General features: G+C 43.7%; 1 protein-coding gene, 1 long non-coding RNA gene and 1 other non-coding gene across 3 annotated transcripts in view; 2 read left to right on the top strand and 1 right to left on the bottom strand.

Moving 5' to 3' along the window:
• The window catches only part of SGPL1 (sphingosine-1-phosphate lyase 1), a 35,035-nt gene that overhangs the window by 3,594 nt on the left and 4,654 nt on the right, over window positions 1-26,787 (top strand). The window contains exons 2-10 of the mRNA XM_035138700.3: window positions 7,862-8,027; window positions 10,372-10,439; window positions 10,700-10,847; window positions 12,542-12,621; window positions 14,514-14,642; window positions 23,647-23,735; window positions 24,804-24,909; window positions 25,113-25,211; window positions 26,399-26,548. Coding sequence (XP_034994591.1) covers window positions 7,862-8,027; window positions 10,372-10,439; window positions 10,700-10,847; window positions 12,542-12,621; window positions 14,514-14,642; window positions 23,647-23,735; window positions 24,804-24,909; window positions 25,113-25,211; window positions 26,399-26,548 — 1,035 coding nt within the window. The remainder of the gene's footprint in view (window positions 1-7,861; window positions 8,028-10,371; window positions 10,440-10,699; window positions 10,848-12,541; window positions 12,622-14,513; window positions 14,643-23,646; window positions 23,736-24,803; window positions 24,910-25,112; window positions 25,212-26,398; window positions 26,549-26,787) is intronic.
• On the bottom strand, window positions 9,470-10,143 carry LOC148685624 (uncharacterized). Its single transcript, XR_015950174.1, has 2 exons — window positions 10,039-10,143; window positions 9,470-9,673 (listed from the first exon to the last, which is right to left on the bottom strand). It is a non-coding gene; the product is annotated as an uncharacterized LOC148685624 (long non-coding RNA).
• TRNAI-GAU (transfer RNA isoleucine (anticodon GAU)) lies at window positions 21,532-21,610 on the top strand. Its single transcript has one exon. It is a non-coding gene; the product is annotated as a tRNA-Ile (tRNA).

Genomic DNA, 26,787 nt, shown 5'->3' with positions numbered 1-26,787 from the left:
GGCCAGGAGCTGAGACAGCCTTGGAGTAAGCAAGCAAGCAGGCGAGGGAGCTCAGCCCGCCCGCCCTTGCTGTTGGGAATGGACAAAGTTGCAGTTCCCTGTGGGGCAGTGTAAGGAGACACCTCTCTTTGGGGCAGGGGGGCAGCAGCATCTGCCTGGAGGACTCTCAAGGAGGAGGAGGCTGAGGAAACACTCCACAAGGGAACATGTTCGAAAAAGGGTGAGAGGCTGCCAGCTCTGCAGGCAAGGGGTGACATAACTGGCCTCCTGAGCCCCACAGGGGTGCTGAAGAAAGATCAAGGGACCCGTGGCCTCAAAAAACCTCTGCTCTCTTGTGCATGTTACCCTATGAGATTACCCCATTTCCCCCCCCCCCCGAAAACACACATTACTGATCTTCCCTAAATCAAAATGCCCTCCCTTTCAGGTTCAGGGTAAACCTCAAAAAGAGTGAACACTGAGACATCTTGGACAAGCAACAGTTGTTTATCATGATTCTGATTTTTCTAAACACTAGATAGATCACTTTAAGCAGAACATACCTGTATCAAAATACACATCCAGCCAATTTATTGGGACATGGATGAGTGTTGTGGTGTGAATCCAGACACGCATCTGTGTTGGTTGCATGTGGCATCAGGTCCAGAATGCCTATGTTTTCAGTACTCAGTGGTGATCTTTAACATCTAAGGGAGATAATACACACAAATAGGTTTTGTAAATCAGTAGGACTTAGTTGCTTCCAAGCATGTGCGTTTAGGATGTGTCCTCCCCCCCCCCCAATTCCTAATCTAGACATACATTTCTGAGATCTCCTCTCTTATTAGTCCTCATTTACAGTTCTTTTCATTTGCAGTGTTTACTGATGCCTACATACAATGGAACTTTCATGTGGTTTGTCTTTATTTCAGACTGTCTTAAAGCTTTCCCGCTGTGGTTTGTTGTTAATTTGCATAGCTTCATCTATTCAAGAATATATGAGCTTGCAGTTTAGATCAAGGAGCACCACACAATGTACACAGAATTGCGGATCTTCAGCTTGGCTATACATCATATCATTGAATAACAAAACAAATTATACGTTTGCAACATTCTTTTATCACAGACTCCTACCAGTCTGGGCTGATTTTTCATACTGTAGGTCAAGGATGCAATAAGGTTCCTTAGGGTATATAGGAATTGAGCAAGAAAGCAGGCATGCCTAGAATTTTATCTACAGTGATCTCGTTGTCACTAAGAAAGCAAACCTGTTTATGGACTGTGTTACTTTAGTCTTCAGGTTGAGGCTCACAGAGATGAATGCATATTTCCCTGCACAAAGAATGCTAGCATGTCAGGGTGAAGGATTCTAACTTAAATCTTCTCCCTGACAGGTCAGCTTTCTTTGTTTTGAACTTTCTTGTGTGAAGATACTTTACAGTGTGATAAAATGGCATAGCCCAGACTGCAGGTTCTCTGCTTTGGTGAGAATCTGCATTTGAAGAGCATGGACTTTAATGTAAGGCTACCAAAAAATTTTCAAAGAATCCGGGGACACTTTTTTTTTTGAAAAGAGAAAAAAAAGTTATTTAAAAAAGTTGGTTTTGTTTTGTTTTTTTTAAAAGAAGATCTTCTCTTCTGTGGGCAGTTGGCTGGGTGGCTGGGCGCTCTCGCTCCCGGCTCGATTTGAGTCGCAGGGGGGGGGGTCAGTGGTTCCCCCAGTTTCTGTGCCGGGCATCCCCAGTTCCCCCTCAGCAAGTGGCAACGGCAGTCTCAGCAGCCCAGAGCCAGCCTGATAGCGCAGTTGCCTCTGGCTGGCTTCAGGAGCTGCTCACTGCCATGGAGCCCGCCATTTTGCCTCGCCGGAAGTCCCCATATGATGTGTCTTGTGCCGTTGAACCAATCACACAACATTCATTCCCTACTAATATATCTACAACACTTAAAATATAAATCCAGCACATTAAATGAAATCTGGGGAAATTCTGAGGACGGATTTTGTCCGGGTACAGATTTGTAAATCTGGGGACTGTCCCCGGATAACCATACTTTAATGGGCTCTGGAATTTTGGATCTTCAGAAGCTGTCTTTGTTCTTCAGGGTGTATCTGCATTCTTAAACCACGACATTGCTTCTAATTCTTTCCAGCTTGCTAATTCCACAAACCACTGAAATACCTCTTGTTAGACAAGTTCTTTTTTTGTTACAAAAGTACAGGCAACTGTTGGAATTGAGGTTTCTCAATAAGAGTTGGAGTGGTATGAGGGGATGCAGAAGATGTTTTCACCTAGCTTGAGAAGAAGCTAAGAAACAGGCAGCCCAGATACCAGGGAGCTGAGGGAAAGTCGCAGAATAGACAAGGAACTTCTGTGGCCATGGAAGGCCTTTATAGAATCATAGAATCATAGAGTTGGAAGAGACCACAAGGGCCATCCAGTCCAACCCCCTGCCAAGCAGGAAACACCATCACCATTTATGTCCTCAAATTATTAAAACAATTGTAATGACTAGGCAAAATACTACTAGCATTTAAAGAGCTCAGGCCTACTCTTAGTAATACGTATTTTCAGGGACAAAAGCGTTTGCTCAATGGTAAGGATGAGAAGCTAAGAGAGATGGAGAGGCAGGCAACATACTACTAAAACAATGAAGAGTTGATCACATCAAAGCGGAGGAAATCAGGTCTTTGGTGCTGTAGTAAGATTGGGAGATTTTCTGTGTGTGTCCAACTTTGGTTCATGGTGTGATGCATTGTGGGACCAGCCAAAACCCAGCACCCTCGGATTGTGCCTATATAAGTCCTAGCTAGCGATATTACCCAATGTTTTTATTTTCATTGCTTGTAACCTCTTATTGAGAACTGTGTAACCATTTATATTAGTTGTTCTTTCTCTTAATAAATTTTGGAAGGACATTTTTGTCTTCTTGCTTTTGTGTCTCCAACTGCAAAGCTAAACTGGTGCCTGACTGCTTGACACTACTACTTAAGTTTCTGCCTGTGCCCGGTTCTACCTTGAATTAGGAGGACTGGGGGAGGGGGACAAGGAAGGGGGCTTTTATCACCCCTCCCCGATCACCACAGGTGCATTCTGGTCAAGTTTCCTCCCCCACCCCCGGTCCTTTGCTGTCTGCCTTCTTTTCAGTTACCGGTTAATTGGAAGGTGACAGAACTCAACGCAACCCGGAAATTATAGCCTCTGCTTGTGGGGATCAAGAACAATGTGCCTGCTTACAGCCACACTTCTACTGTTAAGTGTTCTAAATTAGCCAGGCGCCAGGCGCATTTCGCGACTAGCAGCGGGCCTTTTGTGAGGCATTGGAGATGTCCAGGCGCCATGGTTTGGCGCCTAACATCTCCATCTGGCTGGTTGGCGTGGCTGCAATGCCGCACCAGTCAGTTGGTCTGCGGGGCAGCAGGGAATCCAAAACCTGCCTCTTTTGCTGCTGTGCTGCTGCATGAATCACCTGGTCGGGGTAGCGCGGCACCAGAAAATGCACATCTTTTAGTGTCGTGGTGCCCCATCCTGGCACTTGGGCATCCTCACTTGGTCTCAAGTGGCCAATAGTCAGGTGCAAAATTCACCTGGTGCCTGGCTAATTTCGAACACTGCTTGGCACCTGTATTTTGAACTAACTGAAGTTTCCAGGTAGTCTTCAGAGGCGACCCCACATACAGTCCATTACAGTGGTCCATCTAGATCAGGCATGTCAAACCTGCGGCCCTCCAGATGTTTTGGCCTACAACTCCCATGATCCCTAGCTAGCAGGACCAGTGGTTGGGGAAGATGGGAATTGTAGTCCAAAACATCTGGAGGGCCGCAGGTTTGACATGCCTGATCTAGATGATGTCGCAGCACTGATAAGCTGATGAAAGGCACTTCACTGTCCCAGAGGCTATCAGGGACTCCGTGATAAAGTTGAGTCAAAAAGTACCCCCAGATTGCAATTTTGATCCTTTCTGGGTATACAAACAAACCCATTTCTGACCCCCATTTTGTCATGCAGACCATTACTGATTTCACATACTTGTTCAACAGTTGCTTTGCCCTGCAAAAAAATAAGAGTGTGTTTAGTGTTGTCAGCATACATGGAGACACCTTGCTCTGTGTCCCTGAGTAGCTTATCCCAGCAGTTTCATGCAAATGTTAAAGAGGATTAACTTTCCATTGCTAGTTGGAATACCCAGGGAGATGGATTGGGAGGCTGTCCAGAAACAGGTGGAAGTGTGCCCTCGCTTTCTGCATGCCATCAGAAATTCTGTTGTGTAATGGTGGTGTAAGGAGAAGTAGCAATAAAAGCTAGGGGGTCCCATTAAGGAGCATAGCTGCAAAGTAGAGGGTTGTTACCTCTTGTACTCTGGTAGAAGACACAAGCTTAGCAGGTTCTAATCTTCAGATCTGTATATAAGCATCCTGATAAAGATAGAACAGTTCATGCTGAACTTTGAACCTCTGTTAAAAAAAAAAAGGAACATGAACCTCTTAGATAAGGCTTCGGATTATGAAAAATGCATGTAGCTGACTTGCTTGCTGCCTAATAAAGTAGGCTTATGTATGTATGCATTGATATGGAAGTAGAAATTACATAAGTCAAATATGCATCTGCAAGTAAACAAATGCATAGGGATGGAAGTGGCAGGCAGGGGAAGAGGGGAGTTGTGAAACCTGTATTTCGACATGTTAGCAACATAGGAACCTGCCGTCTGCCAAGTCAAGACCATTGTCCCATCTTGCTGAGCATTGTCTACACCAGAGGTGGAGAACCTGTGAGCCTCCAGATACTGGAATACAATTCCCATTCCCCCTGGCCATTGGCCTTGTTGGTGGGGCTGATGGGAGTTGGAGTCCAACAACAGCTGGAGAGCCACAGGTTCCCTGACCCTGGTCAACCTTGACTACCGGTGGCTCTCCAAAGCTTTGGACAGCCCTTATCTTGCCAGCTGGTGATGTTAGGAACTGGATGTGCTGAGGAGAGAAAGAAGAACAGCTGCTGGAATGTATAATGGCCTATGGTATCATATTAATGATCCCTGAGGATCATTTTAGTCCAACCCCCTGCAATGCAGGAATAGGCAGCTGCCCCATACGGGGATCGAACTGCAACCCTGGCATTATCAGCACCACACTCAAACCAATGGAACTATCTTGGCATATCTGGTTACAATAATGCAACAGAGTAGGGAGTCTCTCTCCCCTCCCCAGTGATGTGTCTCATATTAGTTATCCCTCTGTACTCTTCCCGCAATTCAAATGATTTCACCTTTGAATAAAACCGTTCTGTGGCTCCATGTAGGCCCACTGTGTTGTCGTGGCATCAGTTATCAGAAGTTGCTAGTTAATAAATGTGTCAGGCACCTAGACACATTATTGTCTATAACTTCCCGTCTTCTCCACTTCTGGGGTTGCAAATGTTAATTGCATTCATGATGTGGATGGCCCTAAAATGTGTAATGTTTTATTATGTTTTATATATGTTGCAAGCTGCCCAGAGTGGCTGGGGCAACCCAGTTAGATGAGCAGCATACAAATAAGAAAACATTATTATTGTTATTATTATTATTGCAAAATAAAAGCTTATTTGAATCAGACCAAAGGCATCTCCAGCCCGGCATTTTGCTTCCTATAGTGGCCTATGCAACTTCCACAAGCAGGATTCCACAGGCTTACTCATTGCATTCTGCTATTGTGCATTTCAATTAAGGCAAAATCACCACACCTTGGCAGGGACCTTGCTCAGAAGAAGGTTTCAAAGGTTGGATGTGGAAGAACAGGTCTGAGGAGCAGAGTGCAGCCGTGAAAATTTGTATTTTCCGCAGCGCGGCTTTAAGAGCGTGGGAGTTGGATACAACAGACATGGTTGACAAAGGGAGGGGGGAATCTTAGGACCGCAACTGTGAATTTGAAATATTAAGGGTTGGTTTCTTTAAGGGGTATGGGCTCACGGTTACACAGCATAGCTGCCAAGTTATCCCCTTTTTTAAGGGAAATTCCATTATGCTGAATAGGCTTCCTCGCGAGAAAAGCGAAAACTTGGCAGCTATGTTACACAGTGAGGTGGGAAAGGGGAAATGGTAGGAAGCAACATTCAGCAAGTATTGAGATTGAGACTGGAAAGGCTCCTTGCTTCAGAAGAAGAAGAGTTTGGATTTGATATCCCGCTTTATCACTACCCGAAGGAGTCTCAAAGCTGCTAACAATCTCCTTTTCCCTCCTCCCCTACAACAGACACCCTGTGAGGTGGGTGGGGCTGAGAGACTTCAGAGAAGTGTGACTAGCCCAAGGTCACCCAGCTGCTGCATGTGGAGGAGCGGAGACGCGAACTCCAGTGCATTTACTACAGCAGAGGTCTTTCCCTGCCTTCTACTTACAACAAAAAATGTTAGGGAAAACAAAGGAAGCTTGTGTTTAAGGAGCTGTGCATTCCAGAGTTTTCCTTTGTGGGGCTAAAGTTCTGGGACCTCAAGCTGATATGGCAATTCCTGCATTGTCCATTGATGCCATTCAAAAGTCGCGGTGCAAGGCAGCCCCGTGGAAATGAATGGGAGGCTAACTTTGAAGGAAGGTGTTCCGTGTTGCTGTTGAGCTGCAATTTATAACTTACACAGGGAGAACTTACCCTGAGGAAATCTTGGGTGGTTGAAGAAAGCAGTTACAAAATACACAGTCTCAAGAACAGCAAACACCGGTTAGATTTAGTGGGAGACAGTAAACATGGATTTATCCCTGTGCGCTGGTGGTTCTTATTTTGGATTAATGGGGAATGATGGAGAGGGTTGCTGTTTTCAGGTAGTATTCATTCTGTGCAATTGAGGTTGGTTTGGTGCTTTTGTGCAACAAACATAGCCCATGGTCAGGGATGATGGGAGTTGTAGTCCAGCAACATCTGGAAGACCACAGGTTCCCCAACCCTATGCTAAATGGTTTGGGACAAAGTTACCTTCAGAGCTGTCCACCCATTTGAGCCAAAATTCTCCCAAAGATTTCCCAGGGAGGCTCTTTTTTGCATCTCCCTCAATATCTGAGTTGTGCTTTTGTTGTGGCCACTTCTTGACCTTGGAACCTCCTGCTGAGAAAAGCCCACCTCGCCCCTCTTTGATGACTCTCACCTCTGTGCAACACCACTTATCGCCGAGCAAAGGATTTTGTCTGTTCATTTTTGCGGTAAATAATTTTTATTCGTTTTCCTGATACACAAATATTGTAGCTGAGAACTTTAGAACAATAGTATTGTCGAGTTGGAAGCGACCACGAGGCTCATCTAGTCTAAACCCCTGCAATGCGGGAATCTTTTTGCCCAATGTGGGGCTCGAACTCATGTCCCTGAGATTAAGAGTCTCATGCTCTACCGACTGAGCTATCCTGCGGGCATCCTGCATTGTCAAACAGTCATTCTTATCTATACACAAAAGAAACTGCAAAGTATACAATAACAATTTCTTTAAACACAAAAACCACAGGTGTATAATAGTTTGTTAGGGCTGTAATCCAGATTCAGTAATTGTAACTAAAATCAAAAGCAGAATCCTAAAGCCCTCCTTACCTACAAACAAGATAAAATTGAACCAAAGTGTTATGAAATTATCTATCTTCCTTTGGCTCTTGGTAACTCAATTTGCCGCCTCCCTGGTTTTTAAATGCCACCTCTCTGACATGCAAATTGATGTGTTTATTTGCTGCCTCTTTTCTTCTTGATTTTATTTTTTGTATTTTATTGTTGGTGTTACTTTTGCTTTGATGGTAAAACTGCCTTGGGCATTTCTTTGAATGGGAAGGTGGGGCTAAAACACACTTAGCAAATAAATCGACCTCACTTTCCAGCCACATTTGTTCATTCTGCCTTGGCCTTGCCCTCTGCCTCATGGGTTCTTTGTCTTCTTTTCTAGGATGCAGTCGTTCCTTACAAGGAAATCCTTCTGCAATATTTAAACGAAACAAGAAATGCCGTGAATGCAAAGTGTGCTGGGGCTGAGCCCTGGCAACTGGTAACATCCACAATTGGTGCTACCCTCCTGGTTGTTTGGCTACACAGGTTCCTCTTCCAACGAGAAAGTAAGTGCTATGTGTCTCTGGTGTGAGGAATTTTTTTTGGGGGGGGGGGTTCCACTGCATTTGCGTAGAATGATGCTCTTCAAACAGGATTTCATTTTTAAAAGCCCCTGACCTTCGTGGTAGCAAAGAGATGAGGTTAGAAAGTCCCAACTAACTCTTCACCTTATTTTATTTCCAAATCTATGGCTGTGTTTGGCCCTAATACTAAACTATAATTTACGAGAGCTTGGCTTCTCCTCCAGTGCAGCTGCAAGGAGCAAAGCAGAAGTTTCCATTTCTTTTTAAGACTAACCAGAGTTTGGTGTGTTGTCCAAATCTTAAACTGTGTTTAACCTTAATATTAGTGGAAACAAGCCAGCCTAGTTTGGAGTTGGCTTGTGTCCATAATCAGAGTTAAGGATAACCACAGTTCGCTCAGGTTTAGATGCATGAGCATGGGACGTGGGTGGCGCTGTGGGTTAAACCACAGAGCCTAGGGCTTGCTGATCAGAAGGTCGGTGGTTCGAATCCCCGCAACGGGGTAAGCTCTTGTTGCTCAGTCCCAACTCCTGCCAACCTAGCAGTTCGAAAGCATGTCAAAGTGCAAGTAGACAAATAGGTACCACTCTGGTGGGAAGGTAAACGGCGTTTCCGTGTGCTGCTCTGGTTCGCCAGAAGCGGCTTAGTCATTCTGGCCACATGCTGGCTCCCTCGGCCAATAGAGTGAGATAAGCGCTGCAACCCCAGAGTCGGTCACGACTGGACCTAATGGGCAGGGGTCCCTTTACCTTTACCTTGCATGAGCAAGCTGTAGCTGATCTGAAACAGAAATGAAAGCTTTCAAATTTCATATGGGTCAGCCAGGGGAGATGGGAGTGTGTGAGCTTGAGGCTCACTCAGGTCCATTTCTGTAATGTTTTATTCCAGGGGTTGGGTACCACAGATGCAGGGGCTTCTTCTCTATATAGCCCTTGGGACTCCCACATTGCTTTATGATTTTGTTATGATGCCCACTGCCTTGATGCTTAACGTGACTGGGCCGTATATAAATACTTTTAGAAATAAAAGGCTAAACTGGTTTCGTTTCGAACAGCTGGCTCGAAAATGTTCAGAGTTGGATGTTGTAGAATAGGCTCACCAAATAAAGTTCTATATATATAGAGAGTGCACAAGTTACATACTCAAATGCAACAAATTCATAAATTAGCCAGCCCCTCTGCAGTTCAGGGTTATGGTATTGAAGAAATTTTATACTCTCTGTTGTAGGGTATGATAGGTCTTGATACCTGTGTGTGTCCTCAAAGCTTGATGGAGAAAAGAAAGGTAGCATTTTAAATATAGACATGTTTGATAACACAGGCAACAAGTTGGTTCTTAGTTTAGCACAAAAGCCTGGTCCCCGTCCCCCCCCCCCACGTTAGATTCTGCACCCCTTTGTTGGTATTCACATTTTTCCTACAGCACATGCCCAAATGTGTTCCGAGCTGTTTTCTGTGTTCATTCCATCAATAAGCTTCTGGGTTGAGTTTATTCCCCACCCCCCATTGCTATGTGCAGACAGGAATTCAGAAGGCTTCAAAGCATTTCCAGCTTTGCAAAACAGACAGTGCCAAGACGGGCATTTGCCTGTGTTGCAGACATGCTAGCAGTTCATTTATATCCCTGTCCTTCCTGGTCTTGAGGGACCCAGGTGGCGCTGTGGTTAAACCACTGAGCCTAGGGCTTGCTGATCAAAAGGTCGGCGGTTCGAATCCCTGTGACGGGGTGAGCTCCCGTTGCTTGGTCCCAGCTCCTGCCAACCTAGCAGTTCGAAAGCATGTCAAAATGCAAGTAGATAAATAGGAACCGCTACAGCGGGAAGGTAAACGGCATTTCCATGTGCTGCTCTGGTTTGCCAGAAGCGGCTTTGTCATGCTGGCCACATGACCTGGAAGCTATACGCCGGCTCCCTCGGCCAATAATGCAAGATGAGCGCGCAACCCCAGAGTCGGTCACGACTGGACCTAATGGTCAGGGGTCCCTTTACCTTTACCTTTCTGGTCTTAAGAGCATCTGGGGAAGCTTCGCATGTCAGAGTTTCGTGTATGCCAGCCTTCTCCTGTGTACATGCAGGGTTTCGCAGTTCCCAAAGATGTGCTTGGGATCAGTAGAGGCAGTGCAAAGGTCTTGGCAACAAATTGCTGGGAACTTTGATGGCTAGAGGGCAGTGCAGGTAAGCATGCAAGATGGGTGGAAGGCAGCTTTCTGAAGCAGGAAGCCTTCTGTACTCAAGAAGCAGGGAATCTTCTCTACCCTGGCAAATAAAAGAAAATTACATTTGGAAACTTTGGGGCTGAATAATTTTTTAAAAATGTTTTCTTTCTAGGTTTAACAGCACGATCTAAAAAGTGGTTCTTCAGAGTTTTACGCAAATTGCCCTTTATTGGTACTATGGTAAGTTTTTAAGCATTGAGCTACTTACCTATTTAATTTGCAAGGAGGAAACATATTTATTGCTCTTTATCATTTGATGCTTTGGGGTGGGGGTTGTGGGAATTAAAAGCAAAGCTGCGAAAAGAGGTCAACTTGTTTAAAATTGAACTCAAGGCTTGAACTATTTTTTTTTTTTGCAAGGAATTTGCAATTATATTATCCCCATGATGATTAGAATCTGTTCATATTATATTTGCGTGTGTGCTCATCTATCCTAACAGATAAAGAAACAGATGAATAAGACTATGGAAGATATGGCCAAAACCTTAAGTTTCTTGCAAGATAAAACGGGTTATGTCAAAATCCTGCCAGCAAAAGGCTTGAGCCAACCAGATGTGCTGAAGAAGATGAAAGAATACAGCTCTATGGGTATGAGTCTGAATGCAGACTGGCACGTGTCAATCAGTTTCAGCATCTGCTCTGCTCCAGTGCCAATGTTAATTAATAAGCAGCAGCAAATTGCTGTGTGTTACAAATACTCAGCCTTCGTTCTCAATTAATGGTGGAAGGATAGTTCTTGGAGAAGAGTACAAAATAAAAACCCTGCCACTGTCTCATAAGAACAAAGTAATGTTGTTAGTTGCATGAGGAAATATGAACTTGACTTAGAAAGTTTGGAGAGCTCCTGTTTGGAGGGGTGTAAAACCTGGTTTTCATGCTTTCTCCTTGCCATGTATTTTTCACAAGTGTTGGACATTTCTCTCTTCCAGAAATATATTATTATAAGTTTGGGTCCCCTCTGGAGCATGAATTCCTGCCACCTGCTGTTGTAATACCGTAGTAATAGTAGTAATAATAATGATATTATTAATAATAATATTGTTAGTTATACCCCGCCCATCTGGTTGGGTTGCCCCAGCCACTCTGAGTGGCTTCCAACACATACAGGTAAAAGGTAAAGGATCTCTGGATGGTTAAGTCCAGTCAAAGGCGATTATGGGGTTGCGGCACTCATCTCGCTTTCAGGCCAAGGGAGCTGGTGCAACGGAACACTATGGCAGAAACCTTTACCTTCCCGCCACAATGGTACCTATTTATCTCCTTGCACATATAAACATATATAAAGCAACACATATAAAAACACAATAAAACAACAAACATTAGTAATAACCATCTGATCCAATATAAAAGTCACAATAATTTTAAAACAAACCACTTATATCAAGATTCAGGTAGGTAGACGTGTTGGTCTGATGCAGTTGAAATAAATTTAAAAAGTAAAAAATTGTCCAGTAGCACCTTAGAGACCAACTAAGTTTGTTCTGGGTACAGTGGTACCTCTACTTACGAATTTAATGCGTTCCAAACACACATTTGTAAGTCGAAAAAAATTATAAGTCAAATCCCATAGGAATGCATTGGGAGAAAAAATTCGTAAGTAGAAGCAACCCTATCTAAAAATTCATAAGTAGAAAATATCCTATCTAAACCGCATCCAAGATGGCGGATGGAGCTCCATTCGTAAGTAGAAACATTCGTAAGTAGAGGTACCACTGTATAAGCTTTTGTGTGCATGCACACTTCTTCAGATACCCAGAACAAACTTAGTTGGTCTCTAAGGTGCTACTGGACAATTTTTAAATTTATTTCCACTTATATCAAGTAAATCAATATTCAATAATCCATTAGAATCCAATAGTAAACAGTAAAATTAAACAATAATAATTTTACAGTTCCATGGTTAATTATTGCTTTTTAACAATAGTTAAAGAGAAAGGCTATTTGCCAGTGCTTAAAAAAACCCTTTGCTATCTGCTGATAGTTGTCTATGACTAAGGGTGTCTTAAAACCCCACATTGCCTTGTTTTTACCTGCCCAACGCCTGATATGATGTCAGGCGAGCGGCAGGTGGGTGTGACTTAGGGAAAAAAAACAGCCTTGTGGGTCAGAAAGGGAGACCTGCTGGGCCTAATTTTGCATGCAGAGTAAAGGTTCCCCAGCTCTGCGCTAGACTGTAGTTTTAATGTTGTCTCCATAGACTGTTGTGTGAACAATCAACTGCAGTTTTGATCGGCAAAGTGCTTTTAAATATGACAGGCAGTTTCTTGTCTCCGTGCTTTCAGGTGAAGTAAACTGGGAAGAAGGGAAAGTGTCTGGGACAGTATACAGCGGGGATCAGAAACTCACGAATCTGCTTGTGAAGGTAATTCAGTGTGGTAATAGCTATATGTTTATACTTCGGTTTGTTGAATGCACGTGTGTAATTTTTTATTTTTTTTAATGACGTATTTTAAATGAAGCACTGCCCTGTGCTCTCTTCCGGTGAAGGGCGATCTACAAATTAAATAATAAGGATAACTAATTACCCCTGTAATGTGGCATTCTGTTTTGATGGAACAGGAAGGAATGTGAAGTGGAAAGCAAATTGTGACAAGGAAAAAAAACCTCACCCCACTTGTGAATAAGTGAGGTTCAGGCAGGCCAGTGAAGTAGTTGTACTGGTTAGGCATCACACACATTGGAATTGGAAGCAGAAATTCCCCTGAATTTATGCCCTGTGAATCATTTCAAATGTATTAATGTGTCTTGCTCATAATTGTAAGGCGTGGTTTTGCTACCACATGCTGTGACTTCCAAGCATTAATTCAGTTAAGCTTATCCCCCCCCCCAATACCCAATGGAGATAGGAATTGTAGGGAAGAGGTTGGTAGACTGTCCCTGCCTCTGCCACAGCCAGTTTACAAGGAATTTACTTACCGTAAATTATTTTATCAAGAGTTGCTTTCCATGAAACAAACCTGAGCGTTTCTGCAATAAAAGCACGCATAAAAAGAATTTCAAGCCTCAGGTCGGGATACAAAATCTCTGATTAAAAGGCTTGTTGAAAAAGGTGTTCAATAGTCTGTTTGACTCCCAGACAGTCATATGTCTCTCTTTTTCAACTTGTTTTCCTTCTGTCACAGAAAATAAGTAGGAAGAAATGTCACGCTAGCTCTGTAGAGGCACCTGAGCCTCATGTGATTAGAATTGCGGGAGAAGGGCAGGGCTGTGCTTGCTCCCTTACTCCTCTGCAGGCCCCCCTCAGAGATCCAGAGTCACCCTGGGCTGTTTCTAGGTTTCAAGGCCCCCAGCCACAATAGGAATGGATGGCAACACTTGGAAATAAAACAAGGCACCAAAAGAAGAGGGAGGCGTGAAAATATTACAGTTCTCCACCTTTCAACATGCACTCGACCCAACAACAGCCACTGATTGGTAGCGCTTTGTTTATATAATTGGCCGATCTGAGTTCACTGCAGTCAAACCACGCGCCATCGGAACAGATATATTTGTCTTAATATTTGTGAACATTTTAAACTCTGAAATTTGATAAAACCTGTATCTGGTAGCAAAAAGTATTTTGTCAAATCACATATTTTATTTGCTTCGATTTGCAGCTCTAAGATGAGCATGTTTGTCATGTTTTGTCTGATGAGCTCAAGAGCAAGTGGCGAAACTTGCCCACAATTCCCCCCAAAAGAGCAAGGGCCTACCTTTGAGGCCCCCTTTGAGTTTGAAGCCCAGGTCACATGGCCTTCCTGGCCCCGCCTCTGATAGGTTCTGCTCCTCTGCTGCATTTTGCCACCTGGCCCTACCCCTCTCCATGCCTTGGGTGGGAAGCCGCCTCAGTGTGTGCATGTAGGCTTCTCACGTGATTTAGCCTAGGGGTCCCTGCTTCAGACTTTGCAGCCAAGGTGTGGATGTTGGTGGTGAAACAGGTAGTGTCTGTGAGGTTGAGGCCAGCAAGCATAGCTCCACTCATCGCTTCACACAGCTGCCATCACATGAGACGTAACTCCTATTCAAAGCTTCTGCGGCATTAGAATTTGGTGTTTGGATGATATGATCGGTGAGAGTGTGCAAAGCATTCTGGGACAAACTTTATAGCAGAGAAAACTCCACAGTGTCCTTCTGCGATTTCTCCGAAACCAATCAAGTTTGATGGATGGGGAGCGAGGTGACTTTCTCTTGTATGTAAAAAGCACAGTGTAGCGTCACCTTTTCAGGGTTTACTTTGGAGGAGCGATCTCACCTGTGCCATTTTTCTCCCTGAAGGTTTATGAGGAATTTGCATGGAGTAACCCGCTTCATCCAGATATATTCCCGGGCGTGAGGAAGATGGAAGCAGAGGTCGTGAGAATGGCTTGCGCGCTTTTCCACGGGGGCCCCAAATCTTGTGGAACAGTAAGTAACACAACATGAATCCCACTAGCTGCAGTCAGTGTATTTGTGTAAATGTTAAAAGATCCATTACAGAAAAAAGTGTGTGTCTTTTTTTGCCTTCTTTCCAAGGGAAGCTGCATTTGCTTTGGGTCTAGCCGACTCTAATGAAATTGTTATTTTATTTATTAGAATATGTATATAACCTTGATGGAAGAGCTGCCTAAGCAAGTGTACAAATGAAATTGTAGATAAACCACAGTTGAAATCCACAAAACAGTTGAGAAACAAAACACCGTTATATTTTGTTAAAGTTTGAAAACAAATTTACATAGCTAAAATATAGGTAGCTAAATTATAGGTCTGGTTAGGCAGAACATATATAAGCTGTCCTGACAATTAACAGCTGTTCATCAAAGGTAATTAAGAAATTGTGGACAACCTGCCAAATACCTTGGTAGTTATGCAGTCCTATTCATAACCTCTCTTGCAATTTGCAAGCTGCTTGGCTAGTTAGTTTACATAATGTTGTTGGTTGACCTGTGCAGGCAATGAACTTGCTTGCAAATGTAAAAAGCCTTGCCATTTCTAAAGAGGACAACACCTAGAATTGTGGGTGTCCAGTTTTTGAAAAAGTCTAAATTAAAAGAGAATTGTGTTCTCCCTCCGCCCTCTGTGTGTGTGTTATCAGAGCAAGTTGTATGTAATCAGTATGTTGGGTGAAAATTGTGGTTGGTATTTCAGCAACTCATATGTTTAATAGCAGCATTTTCTATATGCTGTTGCCAAGAAGGTGAACGAATAGGCAGGAGTTCCTTTGGATCTAATGTGGACGGTGTTTGTTGCTGGAGCAGTTTAGGGTCAGTAAGATTCATTCATTCGTTCACTATATTTGTATTCCGCTCCCCCCCCCCCGGCTCTCTGCTCAAAGCTGCTTACAACAAAGAAACAGATACATTTCAAGCAAACATTGCAAAAACTTTCATAACATAGCAAAATAACGCGATAGCAATTTCAGAATAACATAGCAAAACAAAAACAATATACAAAATAACCACATTTCAATACTGTAAATAAAACAAGATTAAATGACATGCAGCATTCAATAGCAAAAAGAACAAGGGAGTGTCACAGTTCCACTTCAGACCTAGAAAAACACCCCCTGTGATTTCACTCAGTGACCCTCTCCTGCAGTCACTTGCAAGGCTTGCAAGAACAATGGGTGGGGTAGCGGGAAACACCCCCCTCCCCAATGTTGCTAATGAAGATATGAGATGAGAGGCCTAAATCCAGCACAGATTTAGGCCTGCTTAACCCCATTAATTTTAACTTCGTGTCGCAGTTAGCCTAGGGTTTATGACCCTAGCAATGCAGCGTGCCGTCCCATTCTATAAACAGTGTTTCTCCAACTTGGGTCCTCAGCTGTTACTGGACTACAACTCCCATCATCCCTGACCATTGGTCCTGCTAGCTAGGGGTGATGGGTGTTGTAGTCCAAAAACAGTCGTGCTCTGGGCTGCATACTGTCAGTCTGATAAAGCCAAGAGGCATTGTATGTGGGTCAGGATCTGGGAACTCTGGCTTTCAAAGCTGTGGAACACTGCGTCTCACCTATGCCGAGAGGGTGATGGAGAGGAGAGAATGGATGCCGTAGATCAGGCATCCCCAAACTTTGGCCCTCCAGATGTTTTGGACTACAATTCCCATCATCCCTGACCACTGGTCCTCTTAGCTAGGGATCATGGGAGTTGTAGGCCAAAACATCTGGAGGGCCGCAGTTTGGGGATGCCTGCCGTAGATTGACTTGAAACCAACTAGACAGTTGTTTGGCTACAGATCTGTAATAGGTCAAGGGCTTGCCTTTCGATGGGTGTGATGTTTTCTGTGGTTTTATAGTTTGTTGGAAGCTGCTCAAGAGTCACTGCGGCAACCCAGTCAGACACGCAGCATATAAATGCTAAATCACCACCATCATCATCTCTTTACCCTGGCTGTTGATACATGAGATGTATGTATTCAGGACCTACCCTGTTCTTGCAATTCGTTTTACATACGGAATTTTAAATGGTTGTAACCTGCCCTGGAACCTGATGATGAAGGGTAGATAATAATCAAAATAATAACAATGCACTTTAAGTGAAGTATACTGATTTGCTTTTCTACCAAGAGAGATGAACATCTTTATGTCAATCTTTATATTCTCCAGGCGTTTCCCCAGAGTAAAACTGTCAGGTTCACAATACTGTTTCCAGTTCCTGGACGTACATGAACTTGCAAGATGTAATATTACCATTCGATATGCAGGATGGTGTTGATCTTCTAACTCCATGTAAATAAAAACTACCAGAAATAAAAAATAATAATCTGTTTTTCTTTAGCATGTGTTCCTTATGAACAATGAAACCAATCTCTATAGAGTTCTACTGCTAGGATGCTGATCTGTGCTACGTACTTAGACTGAAACTTGTGTAGTAGTTATCCCCTTCTCCAGGGAACTCTGGGAACTGCAGTTTGGGAGGGATAGAGAAGGCTAAGGATCTCTAGCAACCAGCAGCCTCACTGTACCACATTTTCCAGGAATTGTTTGGGAAGCCACAATGAATAAGGTGCAATACATCTTAGCGGTTAATGTAGATATGCCCTAAGTTTGCCTTTTACAGTTATCTGTGCTGATCCAAAAATACCTTTCGTACATTGTCTGTATTGGCAGAAGCTTCTGTGCTTCATGTATGTTTTTAGGAATGTGAGTGTGGGGTGCAAAGAGAACACCACATTACAGGGATAATTAGTTAAATTAATTTTTTATTAATTTTTTATTTATATCCCGCTCACCTGGCTGGGTTTCCCCAGCCACTCTGGGCGGCTCCCAACCGAATATGAAAAACACAATACAGTGGTACCTCGACTTCCGAATGCCTCGACTTCCGAAGGTTTCGACTTCCGAAGTCGGCAAACCCGGAAGCCTTTTCGCTGTGTGCGCGTTCTGCACCTGTGCAGAAGTGGTGTGTGCGGTCTGCGCATGCGCAAAGCACAAAAATCGTACTTTGCGCATGCGTAAAATGGACGCTTCGACATCCGAAGGTTTCGACTTACAAAGAGCGCCGCGGAACGGATCGCCTTCGTAAGTCGAGGCACCACTGTACAGCATTAAACATTAAAAACTTCCCTAAACAGGGCTGACTTCAGATGTCTTTTAGGAGTAAGATACCGTAGTTGCTTATTGCCTTGACATCTGATGGGAGGGCGTTCCACAGGGCGGGTGCCATTACCGAGAAGGCCCTCTGCCTGGTTCCCTGTAACTTCACTTCTCACAGTGAGGAAACTGCCAGAAGGCCCTCAGCACTGGACCTCAGTGTCTGGGCTGAACGATGGGGGTGGAGACGCTCCTTCAGGTATACAGGACCTGAATGGGAGAGCAGGGATAAAATTCCAGTTTTAAGTATTGAGGCAGCTGCTCTTGTCCAACAGCAGATGAAGACTGCCAAGTGACTTCTTTGAAAGAGGCTTAGTTGTGAGGAGGGATGGTCTTTTTGTGTCTGTGGGGCTGAACCCGTAGACTGTTGTTGTGCAGTGTTGCCCACCAGTTGAGGCCGAGTGCTTCTAGCCAAGCAGCGGTGCACTGAAACCACTGCTATCGGTGCCCAGTCACCAGCCGTGACCTTGACTGGGTAAGGCATTGTTGCTAAAGAAGCAGCAGACCCACAGGCAGTGATATAAGGAAGCGAGGGTTGTACTTTCGACCTTATTAAAATTAATTTCTTGCAAACTCGTCTTACAGGGTTAGCATCACCTTGCAATCTGTAGGGAAGGAGCTGCCCACAGACAGTGAAACTTAGGAAGGAGGTTAACAGTTCAAAGGTGTATGGTGTATGGCTAGAGGTTAATAGAACTCACTTGGAGCAGAAAATATGACAGATGGTGTTTTGAGGAGGCAATTCTTCAATGATATGAATAGTTGCTTGAATAGCTGCATATTTGTTGGTGGTTAGCATTTACTTAGCATTTCCTCTCAAGGGTTAAAGGGTTTCACATATATTCTCAATGAATGCTTACAACTACCCTGTAAGACAGGCTAGTATCCTTCTTCCTGTTACAGATGCGTGTGTTATGTGGCAGCTTGGTGGGATCATCACAGCTCATTCTCTTAATCACTAAGCCCCATTAGGTCTTAGGAGCCACAGTTCCATTTCGCACAAACTTACTGACACCACACTTTCAAAAGGGCCTAAATACCATTTAACTGAATCCGTGCAGCCTTTATTTGCTTAGTTAATTCTGTTTGACTTTTGGTAACACAAAATGGGTCCTTCTGCACTATAAAGATAGAGAGAAAAAGGCTTACGTACAATTAACAATTCTTTTTTTAAAAAGTGGTACAGTCTTTGTTAATTGATTATTGCCATGCCTGTCAATATATCTTCCTCATTCTTTATTGTTGCTGTAAATTTCTGGAAGCTAAACTGTGTTTTTGAAATTCTGAGTGTCCTTTTCCTTTTTTTAACTTGAGAGCACAGCACAGATACTTCCTTTTCCTAATCTTTTTAAAAATGTTTTTCTTGATCTATTTTCTCGCGGTATAGAATTGTTGAGTTTCAAGGCCATACCTCTCAGTGCTTGGGCACAGCAGACGTTTATCCTGAGGCCTAATAACTATGCCTGATTAATGAAAACATAATTGGCGCGTTTCCAGGCGCTCTGGTTTCCGTCACGGTGTTCTGTTGCGCCAGAAGCGGTTTAGTCATGCTGGCCACATGACCCAGAAAGCTTTCTGTAGACCTTTGCCGGCTCCCTTGGCCTGAAAGCGAGATGAGTGTCGCAACCCCATAGTCACCTTTGACTGGACTTAACCGTCCAGGGGTCCTTTACCTTTTACCTTTTGACTCAGGCCCTCCTAATACAATAATGCTGTGAAGCTCCCTCTTTGCCACTTCCTTTGTAGAATTTTTTTTAAGCCCACAGAGTTTCACTTCACAGCAAGTTTACATAACAACCTTTGAATGATTCCTCCCCTTGGGAGGTGCATTATTGAAACCTACCTCAGCCAACCCCCGCAAAACCAAACAACTTCCCCTTAGATCTTCCCCTGCTGTTGCAAGCCAGCTGCAAGCTCCCATACTTCTGTGTCCTTCACTGACTATGCTCTAGTCTAGTAAGACATGCCAGAGATTTTGCCATGGAATGTTTGCAAGAGGCATGGAATGTTTGCAGAAGTGTGTCAATGCAAGGAACAGGGAGAGGTGCAATATGATCCCAACCCTTTTGTAATTAATTTCCTGAAATTAAAACTTTCAAATCTCTGCTGCCTTTGCAATCTGCTAGCATCCACCACTCATCAAAAGCCACTGAGCCCAAGTATCGTCTAGCTATCACTACCCTTCAAAGAAAGTTCTTGAGCTATTACGCTAAACAAAGAAACTAAATGTGGCGAAGAGCTGTAGCAGTATTCTTATTGCCTGACCCAAGGAATTCCAGGCTGATTTTTTTTGCCACATCTACTACTGCGTTGGGTCAGTGCCCGGGCATGTTTTACCTTGTGAAATGGGGAGCTTTCATTTTTAGTCTCCTCTCTTGCACCATATGAAATAAACACTTCTGGTTTATTTCCAGTTTACAAAGGCTGTGCACATAGGCCTTCTTGCCACTTCCAGCCTGCAAGGCTTGACTTTCAATGCAAAATATATTGCAACAGTGAGAAGATGATTAGGGACAAGGCACAGTCGGAACCTCTGGTGAAAGCCTACCAAGTCTTAAGAGCAGTCCCACTGCTCTTACCCGTAAAGAATTAATTGCCAATGGTGGCATTTTGTTTTTACCAGAGGTTCAGGCTATGTGTCGCTCCAGTTTTGCTGTGTCTGTGGGCATAGATGTGCTGCCGCCTTGTGGGTTTCCAACCAAACTCAGAGGATTACATGCTTCTGTCGTACTCCTCTACCATTGTAACAAACTTAACATTGCCTCTTGTGCTTGCAAAACCATTCCCACTTTTAACGAGGAAACTACCCATGAGCTTTAATCCCAGTACCAAAGGATATTTATTCCTCTTGGTCTCTCACACGCCCTTTCTGTCTTCTGCAGACTTCAGAAATGCACATTTTAAATGTGCTGTTCCCTGCTCAAACTGGCAACATTCAGAATAATCTTGTCAAGAAACAAAAGTGAAAAGGAAAAACGAATAAGGCCAATTTTTTTTTGCCCAGCTGTTCTGGGGGTTTAATAACTAGATATGCACTGGAAGCAGAACCTGCCTCCCTGCCTCCCTCCCAAATGTTGCTGTATGTACTACATCTTCCATCAGTGGCTGTGCTAGCAGGTGCTGATGATAGTTGTAGTATAACATAACATAACATATGAAGGGGCACCAGGTTGGGGAAGGTTAGTATGAAGATTTCCTGTCAAGTAATTTCCTTACACAGAACAGGTCAGAATAAAAGAGGAGTTTTTTGTATAGGAAATGCTATCTTTGGTTTTATTTTCTTTCTTTTTTTTTTTAGGGGGGGGGAGATGACACCCCATGCTTCCCTCGCTTGCAAATAAGCCCAGCCTTTTCTTTCCAGACACATGCCATGCTGAAATTAGCCAGTGCTTTACTCAAATCCCACTTGGGAAGAACAACAGCACTGGGATAAGAATCTTGCTGAGCAACATACAATTCCTTGTTAGTGTTTTCACAGCTGTCAGGCTTCTGCTAAAAACAAACAGTACATCATCTGTTCTTTTTTTTGTTAGAGGGATACGGTCGGGAGTGACATACTGTCTTGTGCAATGACAGTTTGTTTTCTTGGGTTTGTTTGTTTTTTAAGGGAAAGGAATCAAAAGCATGTGGGATCTTACATTGACAAATTGTGAGCTATGTATTCCAAGGGGGTTACAGTGATTCTGAGATTTGGTAGGGAACTACAGGTTTCACAAATAAGCCATAGGTGGATAGCTCAGTTGGTTAGAGCGTGGTGCTGATAACGCCAAGGTTGCAGGTTCGATCCCTGCATGGGGCAGCTGCATATTCCTACATTGCAGGGGGTTGGACTAGATGATCCTCAGGGTCCTTTCCAATTCTCCAATTCTGTGGCAGGGAGCTATTTGTACTCGTTCAGTTGGACTTTGTGGTTTCAACCTGCAAGGCTAGTAAATTTTTTATCATGCAAGTTATTACTTCTGGCACACAAACTTTTTTCATATGCACACAATATACGTGCCTTTATTATTTGTCATTTTTTTAAAAAAATATATATTCACCTTTCCTTATAGTAAGTGCACTAAATCTATTACATTGACCTTCAGTACTGGCATTGTGTTTTCATGAAGTTTCCACAACTGAGGCATAGTTGTGGGTAGTTCGACTGTAACAGCCTCCCCCGAAGAATCTTGGGAAGTGTAGTTTGATGAGGATGTTGAGAATTCCCACAGAACTACACCCCCCAGGATTCCTGGGAGAGGAATGTTAATTTTAAACTGGTTTGTAGTGTAAAAATACCCACTGCTGCCAAAGTGCCATAATTTGAGATTTGCTCTCCTTTCATAGAAATGGTTCTTCTTTATTCATGTGCCATGTAGGAAGTACTCTGGAGGTGCTTAAAAATGATCGTAATAGGGTGTTCTGCTGTGGAATGCCAACCTTATATGTAGTGGAACTGACAGTTTAGCAAGGAAGAGTTATACCCTTTAAACTTCCTTTGAGAGAGTGTGTGTATATATACAGTGGTGCCTCGCAAGACGAATTAGTTCTGCGAGTCAATTCATTTTGTGAAAAATTTGTCTTGTGAATCACGGTTTCCCATAGGAATGCATTGAAATTTCTTTTTTTGCCATTGAAACGCATTAATTAAATTTCAATGCATTCCTATGGGAAACCGCGATTCGCAAGATGAATTTTTCGCAAAATGAATTCGTCTTGCGAGTCACCATCAGATTGCAAGACGCATTCGTCTTGTGAAAAATTCGTCTTGCAGGGCATTTGTCTTGCGAGGTACCACTCTGTGTGTGTGTGTGTGTGATAAGACATCTCCCCATTTCCCTTAAAATAGTCAAATTCAGCTTTTTTTGCATACAGAATTAGAAAGATATCCCCAGACGTTGTCTGCTTCATTTTTTGCTTGTCACGTTCTGAGCTTCCCCTTTTTATTAGTGGAAGTCAGTCAGCAAAAAAGCTGTCAGCTGTTGCTGAGTCACCTGACATTGGCCAGCTGCCCAATATATTGCAAAAACCAGAATATTAATGTCCTGTGACAGTGATTCATAGTCTCAAGGAGATAATAGTCTACACTGGAAGGCAACCAAGACAGTGTTATATAAGCTAAAGTTGACATCAAAGCTTTAAGCAGGGGTCAGAAAGGGTCTGAACGTGGCAGTTCTGCAATGTTCTTAGCTTGAAATTGTGCTGACAACCTCACTCAGTAATGGACTAGACTCTCATTTACATTTCTACCACTTATAAATTTGGGATTGTCCAATGAAGAGTGGTCCTAATCTTCAAAATACCACAACTCTGCTCTTTTCTGATATGCACAGTAGCTGGAATGTTTAGATACACTTTTGCACAAAGGAGTTAAGAAAGAGTGGCTTGGACGCTGGATCCCACCACACCAGGCCAACAACAACAACAGCCAAGTCCCTTAAGCAGATTTCTCATTCAACTGTCTCCCTTTCTCAGATTACGTCAATATGTCTCTTTGGGTTTATGTGTACCAACAAGTCTGGCTGCAGAAAAGTCCTTGCCATGACTGCCTACAGGAGCTTTTGTAGTTAACATGCTGACAGTCCAGCTGGGAGTCCCTTTGTTCTGTTAGTGCAATTTGCGTGTGTGGAATTCTTCCCTTGTTAGGATAGGGCATTGCATATCCTTGGCTTGATTGTGGTGTTGCTGTGGCACTTACATCCTCTCCCGTGATATTTGTGTGTGTGTGTGCGCGCACACACACTTTCAGAGTTTCTGATGACTAGAGACTAAAATTCACTTTCCAGTATAAGACTGTACTTCCATTTGTATGTGGTCATTTAAGTGTGTCTGTTGTTTTTAATTCCTTCTAAACAGATGACCTCTGGTGGGACTGAGAGTATCCTGATGGTCTGTAAAGCTTACAGGAATTTGGCTTACGAGAAAGGAATCAAGCATCCAGAAATGTATGTAGCCCATTCTCTCTCTCTCTCTCTCTCTCTCTCTCTCTCTCTCTCTCTCTCTCTCTCCTGCATCTTACGCTTCTGAACACCAGTTTCTGGAAACCACAAGAGCAGAGAGTGGTCTTGTACTTGGATCCTGCTTGGCCTCTGGTTGGCCACTGTGAGAACAGGATGCTGGACTAGATGGGCCATTGGCCTGATCCAGCAGGGTCTTTTTATGTGTGTGTGGTCAGTGTGGTCCATTTTTATTCCCCCTCCCAACAAAGTAATTAATCACAAAGTAACTTCTCCTTATTATAGGAGAAGTTATTTTCATTAAGCATCTTTTTAGACCGGTCCCTACTTTAACTTTTCATATGCTGGGCCAATACTTTATACCGAATAAAATGGAACCAAAAACCTAAGCGGAAGGGGTAGCCAAACATGGTTCCCTTCAGATGTTTTTTGGACTCCCAACTCCCATCAGTCCCAGCCCGTGTGGCCAATGGTCATACTCTAAATTAAACTCTGAATTCACTGTAGAATGGCAAGAATTTAAAGTGCAACTTTGAAACCTCTTCTAAATGCACCCCCCCCCAAAGACTTTTGCTTATCTAGGAGCACTTTGGAGTTTGGTTGTTGTCAGTGGAGGCAGAATAATAGGATCACAAAATTGGAAGGGCCCACGAGGATCATCTAGTCCAGCCCCCTGTCAATGCGGGAATCTTTTGCCCAATGTAAGGCTTGAACCCACAACCCTGAGCCCTTCTGTTCCCAAAGCTGCCTGCCATGCAGAGGGTGGTGACTGTTGTTTGTGACAAGCCAAATACCCCACTGGGCCCACAGAATAACTTGTGCAGTTTTCCAAACTGTGGTCTTGTGTGGTTGCTGGTTTTATTTTAATAGCAGAAACAACTTGCCAGAGGTCCATGCGATGCATGTATTTCTTTTAAGTCCCCCACATCTCCCAAGCTTTCAGGTGTATATCCGTTTATTTTTGTGCAGACAAGGAGGGGATAAAGCAGGAAAGATACGAATCACAGGCAACTACAAACGTTTTCTGAGACATCTTGCTCTATCTGTCTTCCCCAGGCTGGTTCCACAGAGCGTCCATGCGGCATTTGATAAAGCAGCTCATTATTTTGGGATGAAGATTGTGCACATTCCATTGACCAAGACGATGCAAGTAGATGTTAAGGTATTGCTCAGATATTCTCAGACCTCTTGTCAATAGTGACTGTGTAAAGTATCGAACATTGTTGGGCTTCCCAGGACAGGGTTCATCAAAAGGCCCTGGTACCCCAATCATAGTTGCAAGCCTGATTGTGCCAGTCTGAAGACTGGTATCTTAACAGAGTTTCTTGACTGCCTGATCATTTCCTCTTGATTTTTTCCCCCCAGGCAATGAAGAGAGCCATTTCCAAGAATACAGCCATGCTGGTCTGCTCAGCACCGCAGTTTCCTCATGGAGTCATGGACCCAATTGAGGAGGTCGCAGAGGTAACTACCTTTGTGCTACTTTAACCTGATATACACATTGCTTACTTTGGGTGGGGGTGGGGTGGGGGGTTGTTTTCAACACACAAAGTCCCCCCCCCAGTCCATAGTTGATGAATGGAAAACCCAGCTGCAAGCACAGATCTGCCTCCTGCATGGCACCAAGTGTCCATAAATACAAACCCGCATCCCTTGCAAAGTGACTGCAAGATCCTGATATAGCTGAGTGCAGCTCCACATCTTTGGAAGATGGCTGCAAACGGTTCTATTACCATACCTTCTGTGGGCTTAGGTGTTGCAACTGCTCCTCCTTGCTGCAATGCAAGTTTTCACCAAGTGTCACCCGCTCTAGCAAAACGTATGACTTGCTGAGCAGATACCTGTGTGGGCTCAGCCCAGGAGAGAGTGTGCTGTATGTTCTGGCATGTGTGGCTCTCAGTTAGAAACATACATTTACATTGTATGTGCAAATTTATGTAGCCATGTTATGCTTCAAATCCTGCCCTGGGCATTGGGGTGGTAATCAGGCTGTACCTTAAGAGAGGGGCTTCAGCTCAGTGGTGGTGAACATGTTTTGCAGGCCAAATATCCCTGCTTCAACCTCCTGGCATCTCTAGGTAGGAATGGCAATTATTTTGGCATCAAATTCTGGAGAACCTCCGCCAGTCCATATAGAGCTAGATCTGACTTGGTATAAGGCAGTGCCCTACATTTCATACTGCTTAAGTATCCTGTAGTGCGAATACCAAGCAGGAGCTGTTCAAGCACTTAGTTGGAAGTCGGAGCGACCTTGACTTTGCCAGCAAAAGAAGACTGTGAGCAAAACATGGCCCTCACAAGGACCGTTCCTTGTGATCAGTTTTGGATTCGAAGCAACCCTGTACTGATGCAGATCTCCCCTTCATTGACTTAATGAGGATCAAAGGGAAGATAACAGTTTGGAAATTACAAATAGGAGGAGTTCGGTAGACGCTACCAGAATCTGAAGCCACTGGTCAGGGCCTCCTTGCTTGTAGAATGCCTTGAGAATGGTGAATTATGCATCTTTTTAGGGAAGAATGCTCAGTCGTCTTTTCAAACAATGTAAATAGGTTTGATACTTTTGAGGTTCACACTTGGCAGGAAGTTTCCGTCTTGTTGCTTTTGGTTTAGCTGGAGAAACTAAGTTGATTCCCCCCCCTTTGGCACAGCTTGCATTGAAATACAAGATTCCCTTCCACGTGGACGCGTGCCTGGGGGGCTTTCTCATTGTCTTCATGGAGAAGGCAGGGTACCCTCTGAAGCAGGGTTTTGATTTCCGAGTGAAAGGTGTCACCAGCATTTCTGCAGATACGCACAAGGTGAGTTTAAGCAGGTTTAATGGAGAAAATCTAGCTTGAGTTGATTGTCCACTCTCCAGACTGGATCAGGCATGGTTCCTTTAATTCTGCTTCCGGTTCATTTGTACGGGAACACTTTTATGATCATGCCACTGGACATTTGCCCTAAACTGCAATCCTAAACATAAGTCCTTGCAAATAAATTGCACCGCACTTCTCGGAAAACTTGTTTAGGTTCAGGGTATATAAGCATGATGGCA

The sequence above is a fragment of the Zootoca vivipara genome, chromosome 5 (assembly GCF_965207765.1).
Source record: "Zootoca vivipara chromosome 5, rZooViv2.hap1.1, whole genome shotgun sequence".
NCBI lineage: Eukaryota > Metazoa > Chordata > Lepidosauria > Squamata > Lacertidae > Zootoca > Zootoca vivipara.
Note: the sequence above shows the minus strand (reverse complement) of the source record. Positions and strands in the feature narration are given on the sequence as shown.